The 20,511-nt window shown below is 47.6% G+C and overlaps 1 protein-coding gene across 1 annotated transcript; it reads right to left on the bottom strand.

Moving 5' to 3' along the window:
- Positions 1–225: 225 nt before the first annotated feature.
- Positions 226–20,249, bottom strand: cog1 (component of oligomeric golgi complex 1). Its single transcript, XM_087837232.1, has 15 exons — positions 19,871–20,249; positions 17,998–18,245; positions 17,712–17,893; positions 17,432–17,608; positions 17,098–17,254; positions 14,975–15,185; positions 14,491–14,848; positions 13,598–14,037; positions 13,120–13,266; positions 12,874–13,032; positions 8,902–9,026; positions 5,939–6,047; positions 3,755–3,864; positions 2,009–2,093; positions 226–420 (listed from the first exon to the last, which is right to left on the bottom strand). The coding sequence occupies exons 1-15, from the start codon at positions 20,174–20,176 to the stop codon at positions 283–285; spliced, it is 2,952 nt and encodes a 983-aa protein (XP_087693358.1). The 5' UTR covers positions 20,177–20,249; the 3' UTR covers positions 226–282.
- Positions 20,250–20,511: the final 262 nt, after the last annotated feature.

Genomic DNA, 20,511 nt, shown 5'->3' with positions numbered 1-20,511 from the left:
CTGCTGATGCGTCCATCAGAGTATGAGTGAGTGTTAAAAGCACTTTGGTAGAAGGAGCATAAAGAAAGTGTGAAGGAGGCGAGTTCAGAGTAGAAAAGCACTACAGAGGAAGCATCCACCTGAACGATGCTGTATGCACACATTCAACTAAAGTATCGCTGCTCTGATCAGCAGTCAGCCAACACGTCAGTGCTTACACAACATTTACACATCACACAGGAGGCATTTTGTCAACACAAGAGTATTTACTGTACATGTCACTGTAACAAAGCAGCCAGCTGATTATTTGCCCATCCCAGAGAGCCAGTTAAGCTTGAATAAAGAAGTCGCTGCTGTGTCTTCATCCTGATCAGCGAGCTGCCTGAAAAGGCTGCCGGGCCGGAAGCTGTCATCGCTGCCTGCTGCGAAGGACTGACGAGCCTGGAGGAGGAAGGAGAAACAGGTCACGGGACATCTGAAGACAAAGAGCTGAGACAGGAGCCTGACTCTGCTCAGACCTTCAGCAGAGTCAGGGCTGCCATCTGAAAGCTCCTAACGTTTTACCACGAAGCAACTTCATCAATGAGGAGAAGAGAGTCCAGACCTGGAATTATTTCTGGCCACGAATGATTCCAACACTGGAAAAGTTAAAGATAATACAGTCATATGAAACGTCTGTGAAGGTTCATCCAGGTCATCGTAGACTAAGGAGCTTGGAAAGAAAAGCGTCTGGACTTCTTTAAGTTGCTTGAAGACGTTTTACCTTCATCCGAGAAGCTTCTTCAGTTCTAAGGTCAAATGGTGGAGAGTCCCAGATATAAACCCAGTGGGAGTTTCCCCCCACAGAGGGACAAAAGGACCCCCTGATGATCCTCTAATCACCTGAGCCAAGGTGTGAAACTGGGTGTGGGTCCCAATCAGCCAGAGTTTCAGGTGAGCTCATTGTGAAACCTGGCCCCACCTTATCATGTGATGTCCTGAGGTCAGATGGCCCAGGATGTGAGTGGGCGTTAAGGCGTCTGGGGAGGGAACTCAAAACTGGATTATAGATGGCAGAGAGTTGGTGTCGTAAACCACCGCCTCTGTTCAAAGATGGTCGCTCACAGTGGACATATGTCGCATTCTCGAGTTAACATGTTCACGAGATCTTCAGAAACCTTGACCTTTGAATCATATTCAAAGGAGCTTGCAAAGAAAAGCGTCTGGACTTCTTTAAGTTACTTGAAGACGTTTCACCTCTCATCCGAGAGGCTTCTTCAGTTCTAAGGTCAAGGTCTTCAAGTAACTTAAAGAAGTCCAGACGCTTTTCTTTGCAAGCTCCTTTGACTACGATGACCTGGATGACTGAGAACCTTCACAGACATGTTGAATCATATGTTCTCCTCCATTCAAAACAATCATTGCTCCGGCTTATGTGGTTGGCCTTTGCCTGGATTTAATAATAGTCATGGAAATGGGATCACGGGCGCTCCCGTGGGCTTAAATGGTTGATCCTCTCATTTTTGACCTCTAACCTTGATATTCAGAGGGAAGTTACTGAAATTCTAATTTGTCCAAGATTTTCAATAATTACAGTTATAGTATGAAAATCCTGAGTCATCTTCACTCTCAGCTTTGACAAACGTGGGTGTGCAGGCTGTCCACTGCGGGCGCAGTGATGACATCACACCATCACTCTTTCACAGCTCAGTGGTAAAAATGTTTTGGGTGATGTTTTACTCTATTTAACAACCTGGCTGTTATTTCAGCGCTATAGCATACAGCATTATAGCGCTTGTACTTTAACTTTACTTTAGGTTGTTGGTGGCAGTTTTCTGTTGTAGCGTTCACCAGCAGAATCCAAACACACAGTGATGAACACACAGTGATGAACACACTGGGTTGACACTGGTTTGCTTGAAGGCAGAGGGTGTGACACCGGACATTTAGATAAGCACAGTAAAACAGAGACGTAAAGCCATCGTGTGGCTGCCAGTAAACAACATCACAGAGGGGAAATGTCCCAAACAAGAACAGACTCTGAACTCACCACCAGCTGCTGAGGAGCTTCAGAGCTTCTGGAAGCTGCTTTGGATTTCTGCACATGTGAGACGCTGAGAGGCAGCAGCCCGAACCTGTCAGACACACAAACAGAGTATTTCCAGTTTGGCCAGTTGAACAGTGCAGTTGGTCACCAGCACCACATTTTTCTGCTATTGGGGAAAACAAGATAATCTAAACTAACAGTTGAACCGCTGAAGTCACGATTGTGTAAAACCAGCAGACCAGTTGAGAAGCTACTTTTGTCAACATCTGTTTCTTTTCCTCTCTGTGTTCATCATCCTGGTGGTGTTGCAGCCCACTATCTGACTGTCAGCACCACCCGCCAACAGACCCACAGACACTAGAGATAAGCTTCTGAGCCCCCCCTGCACCACAACTAGCTTCTGTCCATAACGGTTATCAACAGCACCAAACACTCCCAACGGCTTACAGAGACTGACCTGCTCCTGGCCAGATACCATGGGAATAAGGAGGTCAAAATATTCCTTCCATCCTCCAACTATACCCTCAGGTACATTCAGCAGCTAAGGCCACACTCACTACGTGTATGAGTCAACACTGCTTCCCTCAGTCAGCTGAAGCTTTCCCAGAATCACTCTGAGCCAGACTCATTTTGTCTCCAAGGACTCACTGAACTCCTACAGTGAGTCTTTGCTTCAGTTACTCAGGCTGTGTCCTGCTCGGCCTGTTAGCCCCTCAGCTGCCACCCAGCTCCAGGCTGACCAAGCCTGATAGGAATCATTCTGTTTGGCTAAATCACAGGGATTACCAGCACAACAGTCACCGATGACGTTGTAGCCTCAGCACCGTCCAGCAGCTTCATCAGAACATAGTCCACTCAGATTCAGTGTCCCCAAGCTGCCAAAGTACTTCTGCACACAGGAAGGTTTTGTGGACCAGGGCCTCTGCCAGGTGCTCCCAGTGCATCCTCACTTTACTTTCAGGTGTGCCGGGCCTGTCCACCACCAGCTGGTGAGAAGCTGACGGATCAACTTTCTTCACCAGAACAGATGTTCACAGCCACAGACATGACGACACAAAACTGACCACTGAACTGTAGCCTCGGGTGCGTTGGTGCCACATGCTGACGGACATCTTTATTCTTGAACATGGTGTTCAGTGTGGAACAACTGATGACCACTCGGCTTCAGATCAGGCCGGCCACTCCTCCAGTCGCACCCCTGACTGCCCACATGTGCACTGAGGTGTTGTAGTGGGACGATGGAGACACCAGACGCAGTACCCTCCAGCACTCCATCCAGTGCATTCAAGAAGGCTAAGTGTTCCTAACTGAATTATTAACCGCACAAACACTAACAACGGTTAACACCCACTCCCCAACCTGGAGGCAGGGAAGCAGCCTTCCTGTCCACAGGTAAAAACCCAAATGTGCAGGCAGCAAACCGGCGGATACAGGAATACCGTCCTGGCAGCTCCTCTGCAGGAGACTGGTTGCAGAGCCCAAGCTGTGCATTAGGGTATCGCTCGACCTCACGCACTGGCTCAGGCTCTTTCCTCACCAGAGAGCTTCAGTAGCTGAGGATCAGGCTGCCCTGGCCTCTGCTTGACACAGCTTACAGAGCCTTCATGTTTATCTCACCGTGTTGCCTTTGTCACGTGACGACCCCATCTTATTGATCATTAAAGAGATGAAAGTGAAACTATACCATCAGATTTTACTTACCCATTACTTTCTGTTTCATTTAGTAACTATTAGTAACTAAAGTCTGACCTGATCTGGCTGCTGGCTAGCGGCAGTATGTTGTAAGGATCCTGGGAGTTCAAACTGCTGCTTCGCAAAGCAAACTGCTTCTCTGAGCCTGTCAGGAGCCCCAGCAGGACCTGGAGGAGAAACAAAGACTGCTTATAAACTGACGAGGAAATAATTAGGACAGCGTTAGATGAGTGGCTCATAGGATCAGACAGCAAACACAACACAGAAGACATGTTCATCAGGTACATCAGGACATATCATGACACTCTCATATCCTGATATAAAACGTTTATCATCCTGACAATGATATAAATCACAAAATTTAATATTTTCTGTAAATTCTGTGAATCTCAAGCAACTCGACTTGCGTGAAGCTTTTCTGTTTGGATGTGACGATGGATGTGTTCATGTCACTCGGTTCAGACTAAGTGTTGTCTTTGTATACCAGTGACAGTGTGGACACACCTTCTCATTAATGGTTTGTCTTTATTTTTACTTCTTTCTACATTGTAGATACAAACTGAAGACATCAAATATATGAGGCAGCATATATGGAATTATGTAACAAAGAAAAATATTTATATAATGTTTTATATTTGAGAGTATCCATCCTTTGTTGACAGCTCTGCAAACCCTCGGCCTGCTCTCACTGAGCTTCATGATGTAGTCACCTGACATGGTTTCACCTCACAGGTGAGCCTGTCAGGGTTCATAGGTGGAATTTGTTGCCTTCTCGATGGGGTTGGGACCATCAGTTGTGTTGTTCAGACGTCAGGTTGGTTACAGCTGACAGCTCTGTTTGACAACTGTTAAACCTCTTGATGCTCAATAATCCAGGTAAGTAAATCTCCAGAGGCTGATTCTGTTCATCTGGATGTTTTCAGTGGGAGAAACATTTCGTCATCATCCAGGTGACTTCTTCAGTTCAGCTGACTCCAGGTTGACTGCAGCTGACCTGCCAGCCCATTGTTCCTTCAGTGGGCTGGTTTAGTCATCATATGTCCTGTTTATAAGGTTGGAGAAACCTGCAGTCAGCTGAACTGAAGACGTCACCTGGATGATGACGAAACGTTTCTCCCACTGAAAATTCAATTCAATTTCAATTCAATTCAGTTTTATTTATATAGCGCCAAATCACAACAAAAGTCGCCTCAAGGCGCTTCATAGATACAGAGAAAAACCCAACAACAAAACATCCAGATGAACAGAATCAGCCTTTGAAGACAACTGTCAGATTTCATATTATGGAAAGAAGCAATCATCTAAGTAAAGAGAAACAACAGCCCATCATCACTTTATGAACTGAAGGTCAGTCAGTCCAGATCATTGCTAAAACCTTGACTGTGTCTCCAAGTGCAGTCACAAAAACTATCAAGTCTGATAGTTGATGATGAAACTGTCTCACATGACGACCTAGTGCTGGGCTATATCATACCATTCACGGTAACACTGGTGTAATGTTGGGCAACATAGGAAAATGAAATATCGCGATAGAATATGGGTAAAACGCGCATGGCGGCGACGCAAAACGAGAAGAGCGAAAGTGGATCGTTGAATGAAACCAGAACTGGTTTGTAAAAATGCTGCAACTTCAGTGGTGTGGAACTGGTTTAGCTTTCGTCCCTCAGATACACAACAAAGCTCTATTTTTGGTAGAGCATGCTAGCGGGCCGTCGTTATTACCGTGTTGTTTGGAAAATACGGCGCACTTAAAATCATCCTTTGATTTTTCTGAAAGTCGACAGAGCCCCTTATAATCCCGTGTGCCTTATGTATGAACTCTGGTTGTGTTTACTGACCTCGAGACGATTTTATGTGCACGGCGCTCGAACATCTGTCAAATGTTTCAGTACGACTTTGCTAAGCTACGAAGCCGCACCGCTTGATGGATTGTCGGAGCATTACGGCTATCGTAGGCGGAGCCTCGCGGAGTGATACGTACTGGAATCAAAGCAAAGGGGCTGTTTGGAAGAATCTGAGTGTTTTCACACTTTTTGGTTTAATACATAATTTCATGTTGTGTTTATTCAGAGTTTTGATGGCTTCAGTGAGAATCTACAATGGAAATAGTAGAAAAAACATTAAATGAGAATGTGTGTCTTTTAATGTATGTGTCCCATATAAATGTGTCGTCCAAATGAACTGCCTGTTACAAAAACAGCATTGTTTATCTTTGACTCCTTTAAGCGTAGCTGGAAGTACCAAGGTCCTTTGAGACAGGCGGTTGAGGCTGGCGTTCAGGTGAGGTGTAAACACGTCCAGGTCAAAGGGGTCAATGAAGCTCTCCAGCCAATCACAGGTTTCATGGAATCTGTAAGACATACAGCACAACGTTTGCAGTTATTCCACACTCCACTGTCGATAAATGGACAAAGTGCTGAATCAGACAGCACATGACTGTGGCTCTGCTGCTGGGCCAATATATTGATAGATGGTGTTTCTAGATTTGCAACAGCATGTTACAGCTCGTTGGAGACAATCAGCTTGTTCTTTGCGTTAGACCTGGGTCGAGTTTTCAGCTGTCACAGAGTGGATCGAGTGGCCACTCCTCAAAAGCTGTACACTGCTGCTATTTTTATTCTTCTGCCATTGAAACTCAGGCATTTGCTGTGCACAGGTACACAACTGTTTCTGTCGGCTCAACGTGGAGATACAACTAATTAATCATTTGTGTAACTTAAACAAGTGACCAGAAACTGAGCTCTGATCATTACATTTAAGGATGTGATTAAACTAACATGTTACACATAAGTAATCAATCGGCTGTAATGCACCACTGTGTCCAAAGTCAGGGGGCTGCATTTGAAGGCTGATTACGTCACAGTGGAAAGGATGTGTGCACTCCAATAGTCTATTTTCCTTAGGAAGGCTTCTGTGATCCGGAAGTATCAGTGTGGTGGCCATAGCAACACTGTTCCCGTTCTGCAAACACTAAGGACAGAGCTTCAGTGCTCCTTCATTGCTTTCTTCCAGCATACACAGGATGCACAACAAAAGGAGAAAATGCCGTCACATACACGACAGACGTAGTGACACCATCTGGCAGCACAAATGAACCAGCTACCAGTGGATGAGCCACACCCAGACTGGCTCACATATGGATCCTGGAATATCCTGGAATATCTAGCTCTGTACCCGGATCAACAGGTCCCCAAGAACCTTCATCAGGAATTTGATGATGTGGCGAACAACACTAGAGGCCAAGTTCAAGCCAACAGTACAAGACACTATCAAACTGGGATTTACCAAGGAGATGCTCTGTGCCCACTGCTGCTCTGCACAGGCCTGAACCCCCTCAGATCATATTGGTACACAGAACTGAGGGAATTGCACTACCACAGAATACCTGCAGGGGTCTGGAAGTGCTGAGAGTCAGCTGAATGGGAAAAACAAGTCCTGGCCAATCAACGCCCAGCCGGTCATCAGATGAGCTACATTAGCAAACTTGTTTACTAACTAAGTTAACATTCGTGTTGTCTAAAGGGACTCAGCCCAAGGCTCAGCGTAGGATACATAACACACCAATGACACATGTCAATTTTCTCCAGAAAAAGTAAAACAGAAGAACAATTTTCTCTATTTTAAAACAGAGAGTTTAACACGCTGCTCATCATGTCTGTAGCTGTCATGGTTACTAGGCAACAGCAGTAGTATGTCATAGGCTAGCCCACATGTGTCAAACTGAAGGCCCGCGGGCCACATCCGGCCCGGCGTACATTTATATAAGGCTGTGAGATCATTTTATATAGATGTAAAATTATTGTCATGCATGGCCCGGTGATATGAGGCGCTAATAACAGACAAACTACAGATCCCATAATGCAGCGCTGCAGCCTCCTTGCTGAACGCTAGGCTAACTGGGAACATGCCCGCTTCAATCAAGTCAAACTTCTGTCATTGTGAAGCTCGCCGCTCACAATGGTGGAGAGAGAAGTTGATTCTGCCACTGATTTAAGAACACAGTTGTGTGAAAGAAGCAAAAACTTCATTGCATCTTGCTGGGGATGAAAGGACAGACATGATGGACACTGCACAGCTGGCCATCTTCATCCGTGGAGAGGAAATATTGGACATTAAATCGATGCACAACGACAGGAAAAGACGTTTTTTAAAGCGTATGTCAAAGTGTAACGACGTGAAACTGTCCTGGGACAAACTTGTTGGACTGACAACAGATGGAGCGCCGGTGCTGTGCGGTGAAAAAAGTGGACTAGTCAGCAGGATGCGAGTAAAGATGCAGGAGAACTGTACCGGTGAGTTAACATCACTGCATCACACACCAGGAAAGGCTGTGTGGTAAAGTCCTAAAAATGGAGCATGTTGATCACCGTAACACAGACCGTAAATTTATCTGAGCTAAAAGTTTAAATCACGTCAGTTTCAGTCTTTATGTGGGAAATAGATTCAGAGTTTGCCAACATTCCTTCACACAGAGGTCCGCTGGCTGAGTTGAGGAAAAGTTCTCAATAAAGTTTTTTGAGCTCATCAAGGAAACCTGTCAGTTCATGGACATGTTTGATGCTGTGAAGGCGTTTCACGTGAAGCTGTCACTAATGCACCAGTGCAGCCTGCCTCACTTTCCCTGTTGCAGTCATGTTGAACCAAGTCAGCTTTGCTGCACCTGTGCAGATTCAGATGGAGCTGCAGTGTAACGATGCACTCAGGGAAAGTACGACACTGAAGGGCCCGCACAGTTTATTAGCTCCACCCCTGCAGCAACGCCCAGCTCCTCTACATGCGGCTCCAACCTTGTGTTTGCTTTCATTACTTTTTCTGGGGTTTTGGCAGCATGTTCATATTTCTAACTTGTGTAAGTTTGACAGGATATTTAAAGTTAAAGTTTATTTTTTTAAGTTTATTTAATCTGGAATAATATTCCTGTCTGTTTTTATTCATATTTATGTTTAAAAAAACATGTTTTAGTTTGTTCAATAAATGTTTATCTTGTTTGGCCGCGACCTAAAGTGAGCCTTGAGTTTGACACCCCTGGGCTCGACCTACCAGTTGAACAGCCACTCACGTCGCAGGATTCAGTCGCTGATTCTGGAACAACCATATGAACCCGTGAACACCTCTGACACGTACAGGATTCCAGGATTACAGCTTCCTCGGGTGTTTGCAGACACAAACAGGCCGTGACACATATTGTGGATGTGAACTGATACCTTGGGTCTTGCTGTGGTCGGGAGTTCTTCAGTTCGTCCAGTCTGCTCCCCAGTGTAGCGCTCAGGTAACGGAGGTCAAACAGGAACTGCAGGGCTCTGTTCTGCGTCATGGGGAATACAGCATCCTGAAGGAGAACGGAGGCACAACCAAAATACATTTAACGTGCTAACCACGCCCTTATGTTTCTGTGCTCCATCAGATCAGCTTCTCACTGCCATCGTTTTGACAGTTGCATTGACAAAATACACTAATCAGTCAGAACCTCATATGAAAAGGGAAAAAACAAAACGCTTGGACACTGCTAGCACGGGGCGCCCACACAAACTCAAAGCAGGAGATGAAGCATCGCTGAATATGTTTGCAAACCAACTTCATTCTGAGCCAAACACTAGAAAATATGATGAAGCAAATCTTCCCTTTGGTTTCACCTGCACAGGTGCCGAAGTAATAGGGGTGGGGGGAAAATGGATACTGTGTAGCATGGTGATATTTTGTTTGCTAATAATGTATGGATACAGGGACAGCAGAAATCGATATTTTGTTACAAAAAGGTTTTTGTGCTCTGACTTCAGAGCATGTTGATCCTTTTTCTGAGCAAGAATCCTGACATTCCTTCACTGTCCAAATGTGTTTCACTTGTTTTTGGCAGCAATAAACATGACAGTTTACTTATTTTAATTTAAGACATGTTTTATTTTAATTCAGTTTAAAACTTTTTTATTTAATGTAAAATTATATTGTTTTAATTTACTTTCAAATTCTTCAGTTGCTGAAGGGGCTGCATAGTTTTCATAAACTGCATAGTTCAGAATAGCTATAATTGTACCAGATGGTTGATTCAGTTAAGTTGGACTAGACTGTAATACAAACCGTTCAGTTTGTCAACAATCAAACTGAAATGAGAGAAAGACTGAGTGTGAGACTTTGATATGAGAGAAAATGAATATTGATAAAGTTTACCTTTATGTACAGAATCTGAATATCGCAAAATATTTTAAAAAATCGCAATAATATCATATTGTGTGTTAAGTATTGTGATAATATTGTATCGTGCGTTGTATGGTGATTCCCACCTCTACCAGGTAGGTCTCCCTGCAGGATTGGTTTTCCCTTCGTCGGGAGCAGCGCTGGGCTGTTTAAATCACGGACAAACAGGATCCCACATTCTTGATGTTTAGTTCACAAACACTTGTTGTAATGACTAACTACTCCTGACATGTTGGAGATGTTTGCTCTTTATACAGTAAAGTTACAGGATACAAATAACATCAGGCTGATCCTGACACGATTTGTTCCCCCGGTTCAAATCATGGACACTGCAGTTCCTCTCATGTAAACAATAACGTGGCCACAGCGTGACGTGATAAAGGCACATACCTTTGACGCTGCGTGACGAACTCTGTATTCTTCGTCCACACGGAAACGCAAAAAAGGAGTTTAAAAAATCTCAGTTTTCGGTGATTCGAAACGCCGTTTACGTGTGAACGAAAGGTCCAAACGCATAGAAACAGCTGTGTTTTCAAAAATACCCGTGTAGGTGTGGACGTAGCGGGGGGGTCATTTTGCTTGTAAAACAAGGGGGGCCCAGCAGAAAAAGTTTGGGAACCACTGACCTAAAGGATTACACTGCATCTGCAAGCTCGCCACGCAAACACCTGAGCAGCCACGTCATTAAGAGAGAACATGATTGATCAGGTGATCATCCTGCACTGTGGTGCAGCATGGGCACCCTGACAGGTCTGCAGCCCCATTAAACACAGTTCCTATCAGAGCAAGCGTTACACCTTTGGCGATGTGACCTACAGAGCTTGTCTATTTGATCAGACCACGCTCTCCATGTGCATCAGTGAGCCTGTCCACCACTGCAGACTGGAGCCCCCACAGGAGGCTCAGTTATCTACCCATCACTATCTGGACTCTGTGTCTGCACATTTTCCTGCTAAAACAACTTTGAGGCCCAAACGTCGACTTGCTCTCTAACATGTCCCACCCAGTAAAAGACGCCATGATGAAGAGATGGTCAGTGACGTTAACTTCACCTGTCAGTGGTCATGAGTTACGCCTGACTGGTGAACAGGCCTGTGGGTATGATTCTAATATCTCATTGGACCTCTGATCTCTTCAGTTCAAATAAGCTTTCTCTTAGCGCATTAACGTGTTAATGCGGGGTTAATGCAGCGTTAATGCGGCGTTAATGCGGCGTTAATGCGGCGTTAATGCGACGTTAATGCGGGGTTAATGCGGCGTTAATGCAACCTTAATGCGGCGTTAATGCAGCGTTAATGCAACCTTAATGCAGCGTTAATGCAGCGTTAATGCGGCGTTAATGCGACGGTAATGCGGCGTTAATGCAACGTTAATGCGGCGTTAATGCGGCGTTAATGCAACGTTAATGCGGCGTTAATGCGGCGTTAATGCAACCTTAATGCGGCGTTAATGCGGCGTTAATGCAACGTTAATGCGGCGTTAATGCAACCTTAATGCAACCTTAATGCGGCGTTAATGCAACCTTAATGCGGCGTTAATGCAACCTTAATGCGGCGTTAATGCAACGTTAATGCGGCATTAATGCGGCGTTAATGCGGCGTTAATGCAACGTTAATGCAACGTTAATGCGGCGTTAATGCGGCGTTAATGCAACCTTAATGCAACCTTAATGCGGCGTTAATGCAACCTTAATGCGGCGTTAATGCAACGTTAATGCGGCGTTAATGCAACGTTAATGCGGCATTAATGCGGCGTTAATGCAACGTTAATGCAACATTAATGCGGCGTTAATGCAACGTTAATGCGGCGTTAATGCAACGTTAATGCGGCATTAATGCGGCGTTAATGCGGCGTTAATGCAACCTTAATGCAACCTTAATGCGGCGTTAATGCAACCTTAATGCGGCGTTAATGCAACGTTAATGCGGCGTTAATGCAACGTTAATGCAACATTAATGCAACGTTAATGCAACGTTAATGCGGCGTTAATGCGGCGTTGTAAAGTAACCCGGACTAATCTGTGTTAACTTGTTAACAGGGATTTGCCAGTTATGGCGCGTTAACCCGGTAACGCTGACAGCACTAGTTTCTCTCTGTCCTTTTTTTGCATTAACAACATTAGAGACATTATGATGGTAGTTTGCACTGAACACGAGCAGAGACATGAAACTCCTCACGTTGTTAATCAGACATCATTCTGTACACGTGACAGCAGGTTGATTCACGTCCATGGTGAGCTGATGGGTTTAAAGTGTGTGACTGATGATCACGGTCAGAGTGAAGCTCATGATGCTGAGATTCACTGAATTCACTCCAACTCGACACCAGCCAGTATAAAGACAGTGTAGCAGCACACGTGCGTACAGCTGATGAAACAGGTCAGCTGATCACAGCCTGACCAATAAACAGAGCCCACAGCAGAAACCTGTGTGAGCTCTTTGCCCACGCTGAGTCCTTACAGCCAATCTCAGGTTCATGTGCTGATCCCACTCCACTTCCCCACTCATCTCCCTGATTTGGGGGAAGTCACCCTCTCAGGTTTGTCCTTTCCCACTCAGACTCTACTTAACCAAGCTGAGTAATCTATTACAGTTTAACTGACTAAAAGCTTGTTACCATCTGTTTTCTTCCACTGTTATTGAAGCTGCAGCACAGTCACCTCAGTCAGCTTCGTACACAGACAGAAAACCTTTTACTTTCTTACTGTGAGCACAGTTCACAACCTGCACTTTTCACTTTTCATCGAGTAAACAAGAATCAGGACTTCAGTTTTTACTCGAGTATTTCTGAACACTAGTATCTGTACTTCTACTCAAGTACAGAATGTGTGAACTGAGCTCTTCATTAGTCTCTTCTGGCTGTGTGCAGCCTTACACCAGCTCCTGTTAGGATTCCCTTCAGAGCCACGACGCTCTGCTCGTCTGTGATCATCAAGTTTATTCTTACACTTTTCTCAGGACAGGAAATGATCAGGTCTCAGTTACCGTGCTGCTGGTCTGTGTCAGGCTGTGGTAATGGTGCAGGACTTCAGTCAAACAGGTCTGCAGAAACTCCTGGAGGGTGGAGCGAGGAAGGGCGTGGCCTCCCACCCTGTTTATTTCCACGCACAGCTGGAACAGCAGCGACTGCACAAACCACGTCGGCTACAGGAGACACAGAAACAACAGACCGCCGTCAGACCTCAGTACGGACTCTGGGTCCTTCCAGTTTGTGTCAGACGTCCTTCTCACCTGTACTGGAAGACGGATTTTGGACGTAACGCTGCTTCCAGACTCCGCCTCCTCCTGGATCTCCAGATCCTCCCAGTTAGTTGCTGTGGCTAAGATGGTGCCTGCAGACTCAGCATGAAGCACCACGCCAAACTTCTCCAACAGCCCCTGAAACACAGCCGAGCAGGTCTTCAGACCAGAGGAACCCAGATACAAGTCACAGCTGCAGACGTCTGACCCTCACACGTCTGCTCAAGCTAAAACATTAAACATGATCACTGGTTTAGTCAGTCGCCCTCCACCCGTTCAGTCACATAACACACGTTCACTTTATAAACCAGTTTAACCACAGCTGGACGTGTCCACAGCTGGACGCTGACCTGCTGAAAGCAGAAGCTACAGAGATGATCATTACTGTTTGCATGAAGAACAAAGCTGCTCTGTATCTACAAACCATAAACATGTCAAGTTTACATGAACACGTGTGACTGTGTCTGACTTTAGAAAGGGCGGCGCTCCAGATGCGGTAGGCCTCCATACTGCAGCCAAGAAGCTCCTCCTTCAGCGCCTCCCACTTGTCCTGGGACGGCCTGACCTCTGTCAGCTTGCCCAGCTTCCTGCCTTGCCTCGGGGTCCCTTTGGCTGCGCTGTCCAAACCACCCTGCTTTCCCAGGATGCAATGCTTCAGGTTGGGGCACAGCTTGCCCATAGACTGGCACAGCCTGGCCATGAACAGAACTGCACTGAGGCAGACGGGCCTGGAGTCTGGCGAGACCGCAGCCAGCTGTGACCGGATGAAGGACAGGATGTGGTGAACACAGGCCAAACAGCCGCCGCGCAGCGCCTCCTCCACCGCTGAGGAGTCGATGAAGCGGTTAAACGAGGATGAGGATGGCTTATCAGCAGAGGAAGGGACCGTGGCCGGAGTGGAGTCAGAGCCTGCAAAGCACGACACATAACAACTGTCAGGACTCCAATAGCAGCCGTTTGTATGTTTACACAGTCCAGAGTCAGCGCTTCTGTGGTTTTCAGCATCAGAGCAAAGAAGAGGAAGTGCAGACAAATGTCAGTTTCAGACATTCAAAAGGAATCGGAGAGCTGACATCACCCCGTTTCATGGTCAGGTGATGTCACTTCCTGATACTCCATGAGAAATGAAAGAATCTCGAGTTGGTTCCAAAAGATAAAACTTGAACAAAGCCTGAACTTTTCACTGGTCTTCCTCAACATTAAACCAGGACGTGCAGTTTGGAATAAAAACACCTCCATCAATCTGTCAGCTGAACCCCCCCAGCACTCCCCGTGCACCCCCAGTACTCCCAGTGCACCCCCAGTACTCCCAGTGCACCCCCAGCACTCCCCGTGCACCCCCAGCACTCCCCGTGCACCTACCCCCGTCCTGGGAGGGAAGGTAGTGCTGCAGATCCTCCAGTCTGGCTTTCAGCTTTGCATCAATGGAGGAGCAGAAGCTCTGAACACACGGCGTGAGCGCCTGCGTCTTCATGGCGAGGCCGCTCCTGTGCTGCTGCTGGCCCCGCTGGCTCACGCTGAACCAGCCTGCGTCGTTCAGCAGGTCCCCCGCAGACTCCAACCACAGGAAGGAGGAGACGTCGAGCTCATACTGGGCGCCGTGGCTGCTGTGGGTACCTGCAGACGAGTGGACGCTCTGGGTCTGCAGATCCCTGACAGCTGATGTAAGCAGCTGGATGGACAGCACTGAGATGGCTTCAGTCTCCTCTTTAGTGATGACCTTGAAGAGTCGAAAGAAACAATAAAGTGCTGCAATAACTACATGTTCATCCCCATCATCAGAAAGTATACAGACTAGTTGGGCCTGAAAATGAACCTATAAAGCTGAAGATAGAAGAACAGCAACCTGCAGCCGCTGCAGGAAAAGCTGCTGCAAGATGTCCTCCCAGACGGCGAGGGGGTGCTCCAGCAGACGCTGGCAGACGGCGCTCCAGTGCTGACTGATGGAGTCTGCTGACAGCAGGTCCCAGACAGCATCTCTGATGGCGGCGAGCCCCTTCAGGCTCGTGACGTAGACCAGAAGGCTTCCAACGCCGTGGCAGATGTCGTCCTTACAGCTGGAAACAACACAGACGGGACGTTATCATGCAGCTTCTGAAACATCTGCACACATCAGCCCGTCACTGTTTATCACCACGCTGAGCTCTGCACACAGGCCAGTGTTGGTAAGTTACTTTAAGTAATTAATTACTAATTACTTAATCAACAGTGTATTTAAAATATCTAATTACTGAGTCTGAAAAGTAACTTAATTACTCTTCTTAAAATCCCAATAAAAGAGTGGACAAACAAGAGAAATCAAACTCTTTAAATAATAAATCATTTTAAAGACGGAGACTCTACAGCAGCGTCTCCTCCACAGCGCCGCCTGCAGTCACTCTTTAAGTGCTGAAGTCCAATCAGGTTTGCTGCTCAGCTGTTGTTGCCGCGGTGATGGATGATGAACGAGCATCACTCAGAAGTGTTCGTCTCTGCTCCGTGTCAGACGCTTCAGCAGGTTACTCCTGCTGTTAACAGCAGCTGATAGTTTTTAGATATCACTGTAACGTTTGTGTCTGCTTGTTTCCTGTGAAGAGGCGTGAGTTTGTCCACGCCATGAAACAGCCGCTCGCTTCAGCCGAGTCCGACGACTGTGCAGCTGCACTGCAGCGTTACTTCTACGTTTAGAAGATAAATGATTGAAATGAAATGATGACATTCAGCGAGTTTAATTATTTTACAATGCAACACAAGCACACTGTAAGTAACTGTAATTAAAACACCTAAAAATGAACAGTAATCAGTTACTCTGCTTTTTCAGTGGAAAAGTAATTTAATTACAGTGGAAATAACCAGACATGTGAGTAATAATGATAACAATAAGAAGGAGCAGTGAATAAACAGATTTGTGACAGGTGGAGTGAGACGCTCTGCTGAGCTTCTCGTGCTCACAGCTGCTCATCTTTGTGTTTGTCTCGTCTCTGGTCTGAACTTCAACTCCCAGCTCGAGCTTCACGTGTTGCTCTGTGTTGTCCTGCAGTATGAGACATGATTGGACCACAGACACTGGTCTTCATCGTGTCCCACAGCAGTCGAGGTGCAAACATCTGCAGTGGATCGAATGTGAGCAGGTCTTAAACTCTGCTGAGCCACCTGCCCGACCCCTCACTAGTCTTTCACTGCTGCCTGGACGTCATCCAGTTTTCACGTGGACGACTCCAAACCAGTAAACTTCCTCTGCTCTTCCACTCGTCGTCCCACAAACTAATGAAACTAAATGAAGATCAAACTGTCCTACACAGCTGGCCAGATGTTAACGTCTGCTCTCTGACAAGCAGAGGTCTTCTTCGTGATCTGTTTGCTCATCGTGACATGTGAGCAGCAACAGCTTAATGAGTTCACCAGCAGAGGAAATCGACTCAAAGGTTGGTTTAGTTTGGGCGGCGCCGAGCAGCCGTGACATGTGTCTCAGTTTACCAGCATTACGCCATCGTCAGCAGTCGAACATCCACAGTTTTCATTTTCAGTGACACTATCACGACCTTACACGTTCACCACGAGCAGATAATGATCCTGTATCATGAATGTTAAACTTGAACCCTCCTGCTCCTCGTGTCTAAACTAAACCTTTGTCCTCGAGCCAACGATCACGACTGTGTTCACGGCTCCACCCTCACAGGTGGAGGACCCACGGTCAGCCCCGGACATGTTTAAGGCCCCTGCAGCGGTGTGTAAGTGACCGAGGATAAAAAGCAGCGCGTCGGCGCCCTCTGCTGCTCAGGGAGGCTGTGCTGGATCACGTACGCTACCCCGAGGACTCCTGCCGCCATCCTGTGAGCTGGACTCTGACTCGGGGTGATCGCTGCCTTCTGTCAGCTCAGCGTGATCACGAGTGGCTCTCACTGCTGACAGAGGCAGAGCTGGAAGGCTGCTGTTAGCACATCTTTCAAACAACACTGAGACTGAAAGAAAGCAAACAGCAGCTCTTACGTATCGATCCACTGTTGCAGAGCGTCCTGCAGGTGCTCCCTCTGGATTGGCTGAGCCAGGGTGCGAAGAACAGGTTGAAACTCTGAGATGGACGCAGGCAGGTACTTCAACCAGCTGCCTGCACTCACGTCTTCCTGCAACAGCCTCCTCTGCTTAGCTGAGGACAAAGACGGGGAACAAAGGGGGGGTTAGTTTCTCAGACTGGTCAGAGTGGACGGGCGCGGCGCTCTTACTGCACACTTACTGCAGCACAATACAGTCATACATACAGGAGCTCTGCAGCACAGCTTGTTCTTATTGGGTGGAAAGCTAAACACGTGTCTCAGCTGTTTACCTGCAGGACTCGTCGATGTGACGTTGTCCAGGACAGAGAAGAGCATGCCACAGCTCAAAGCCTCCTCCCCTGGCCGGGGGCTGCCCTCTGGGGGCAGGTAGAAGATGGCGTAGGCCTGAAACAGAGTGGTGACCAGCAGCTCCACGAGGCTGCACACCTGGGACTTGATCCCTGCACCTGCAGAGAAGCTCAGCTTTATGGACCAACAGACGCCTCGAAGGCTTTTTCTTTATCATGTGTCAGAGCGCGCTTTACAACAGAAGGAGACCAGAGACAATACCGTGCTGCGGCTGGTTCAGCAGCTGATGTATGGATGATTTCCGGGCCAACAGGAAGTCAGCCAGAGCCTGGCGAGGAGAGCTGTCTTCAAGCAGCATGATGGACACCAAGGCTTCAGCGATGGCCTGGTCCGACACCGCACGGCCCCTCAGCAGAGCCCTGCTGTCCAGCAGGATGGCTGCCCTGCAAGAAGACGCTTATCTCAGCTACTACACGTGGACTATTTTAGTTTCGCGCCACGGCGTTTCGATTTCACGTTTCCGTTAAGCGGGAATTGTGACACAAACCTGAAGTGTTCGGTGGTGGCAACCTGTCGGACGAGGATGGGGAACCGGACGAGGACGGAGCTGTAGAGGCCTGCTGCGGTGGCCTCCAGCTGCAGCAGGTGGTGCAGGTGGCAGCACAGCAGGTAGAGCTGCGTGGCTTGGAGGTAGTGAGATGCCTCCATGGCGCTCCAGATCCGCTCTGGGATCTCCAACAGCAGCTTGATCTGGGAGGCCGTGGTGTAGAACTTCAGCTGCCACGGAGTCTGGCTCTGCAACAGGACACACAGACGCGTCTCCATGACAACGGCATCAGCTTCAAACAGCTGCTGCAGAAGCAGTTTGTGCACACGTGAAAGTGTTCGTTCTCTTCACTCAGCAGAAGCTTCAGAAGGAAACACGTGCAGGTTACACATCATTTCAACCCAGTGATGGTTTCAGAGTGAAATAAAATCTGTTGTAGTAAAGACTAAAGAACAGCTTCTTCCTGTCAGAGCTCTTAATGCAAACTAACAGTGTGCACAGACTTCCCCAACACGTCCACCCTGCTGCTGATCATCTATGTGCAACATCTCAGTCTCTCCATGTTCTGTGCAATTATTCTGTTTCAGTGTTTCCTACACGTACACCATGTATATAGTCCCACTCACATATGTATACATGTACACTGCTTTTTCTTTTATTCTATTTATTTATTTTCCACCTTCGCTGTATCGGTTTCTCTTCTTCTTACTTTAGCACCTCTGTGGTCCAGCTAACTATTCGCTGTGCAGAAACTGCACAATGACAATAAAAAGCTCTGAAGCCTTTTCTCCAGAGCAGCTGCGTCTCCGTCTGTATGGTAACGACATCGCAGTACAGTGGACAGTGTGAACAGCCGGGAAGGTCATTGGAGCCGCTCTTCCCTCCATCAGACACTTATCACACCAAAGCCACCAGCATCGTGGAGGACCCCACACACCCCACAGACGCACGATCTGATATCCTCGTGTTGGTGTTGTTCCCAGATCATCATACTAAAGGTTGTTCCAGGATCAACATTGCAAGTGACCAATCAGAATGTTGTGACGTCATACTTTTGCGACTTCGGGAAAAACCGGCATAAAACAAAAAACTGCACTTAAGCTGCGAGAAACCGCCTTTGTCCGCCGATCAAGGGACCCTAACCCTGACCCTTTAATAAACGCTAAGCAGAACTGATATTGTCCTTGCAACATTGGAATTTCATAAATGCACGAATGGGTTGGTGCGCAAAAGAATAACATCACAACAATGTGATTGGTCACTTGCAATGTTGAACCTGGAACAACATTTTCATGATGAACAACACCAACACGACGATATCAGATCATCCCCCCACAGACACACACTCTTCACCTGCTGCCCTCACTGCCAGACTACAGGATAGTTTCTTCCCCCAGGACATCAGACTCCTGCACACTCAGTGACTGGGCTGACACACACACACACACACACACACACACACACATACACACACACACACACACACACAGACACACACACGCACACACACACACGCACACACGCACACACACCAGGTCACTTCTGCACTGTTGTGTGTCTGCATCGTTCTGTTCTGCCTGATGTTGCACTGTCTTTGCACACTTGCACGTTGTGCAGTGCTGTGTTGTGTGTCCGCTGCATGTTGTGTTGCAGCTGCGTGACTCACTGAACAGGTTACAGGTGTGACAATAAAGCCACGTGACACCTGAGACCCACGCACTGCTCTGTGTTCAGTCTGGTTCAGCAGCCTCACCGAGCAGCTACGAGTCTGTATCGTCGACTGACGTCTGCGCTGCCGCGTTTGGTGAGGTCACGGTAGATCTTCATGACGTTGTAAAGTAGTACTAAGGCGCATGCGCTGCGTTTGGCTCACCTCCACCCTGCAGCTGGCCACGCCGGCTCTGCTCTGCTTCAGCTTGTGGCAGTACTGCTGCATGTCCTGGATGGACTGCACGACGCTCCCCGAGCACTGCTTCATCTCCCCGATCGTGTCGGCGGCGTCGATCAGGTCCCGGTACCGCTCGCCCACCATCTGCCGCAGCTCCTCCCGCTTCTGCTCGATCTCCCCGCGCACTTTGCGCTCGATCCCGCGGATCTCCTCGGTGTTGTAGCGCTCAAAGAGAAGCGCCGGGTCGCTGATCTCCGACACCCGGAGAGAAAGCGCGGAGTCCTGGGCCATCGTAGACACACAACAACCGAGACTCCAACCCGGAAACCAAGGGAAGACACTTCCTGTCTCCACGTAAGCGACAACAACGGAACTGGTCACGCTGCTGTCATTTCCGTGGGCGTCGCTGTCCGAACCAAGCGAAACAGAGCTCGCTCATCTGATGTGTGTGTGCGTGAATGTAACACACACGAACCAGCCACTCATACACAATCAGATATCACCGTGTGACATTTAAAACACACCGATGACGGGCAGAGTGCAGCAGTGTGCAACAAACAAATAAACAACAACAACAATGGCGACTCTACGTGCAGGTAAACACGTGACCTGAACACAGCGGCCTG

The sequence above is a fragment of the Neolamprologus brichardi genome, unplaced genomic scaffold (genome assembly GCF_056152115.1).
Source record: "Neolamprologus brichardi isolate AB-2024 unplaced genomic scaffold, ASM5615211v1 NODE_ptg000031l+_length_7269946_cov_1, whole genome shotgun sequence".
Classification (NCBI taxonomy): domain Eukaryota; kingdom Metazoa; phylum Chordata; class Actinopteri; order Cichliformes; family Cichlidae; genus Neolamprologus; species Neolamprologus brichardi.
The sequence above is the reverse complement of the archived record's forward strand: the minus strand, read 5'-3'. Positions and strand labels throughout refer to the sequence as shown.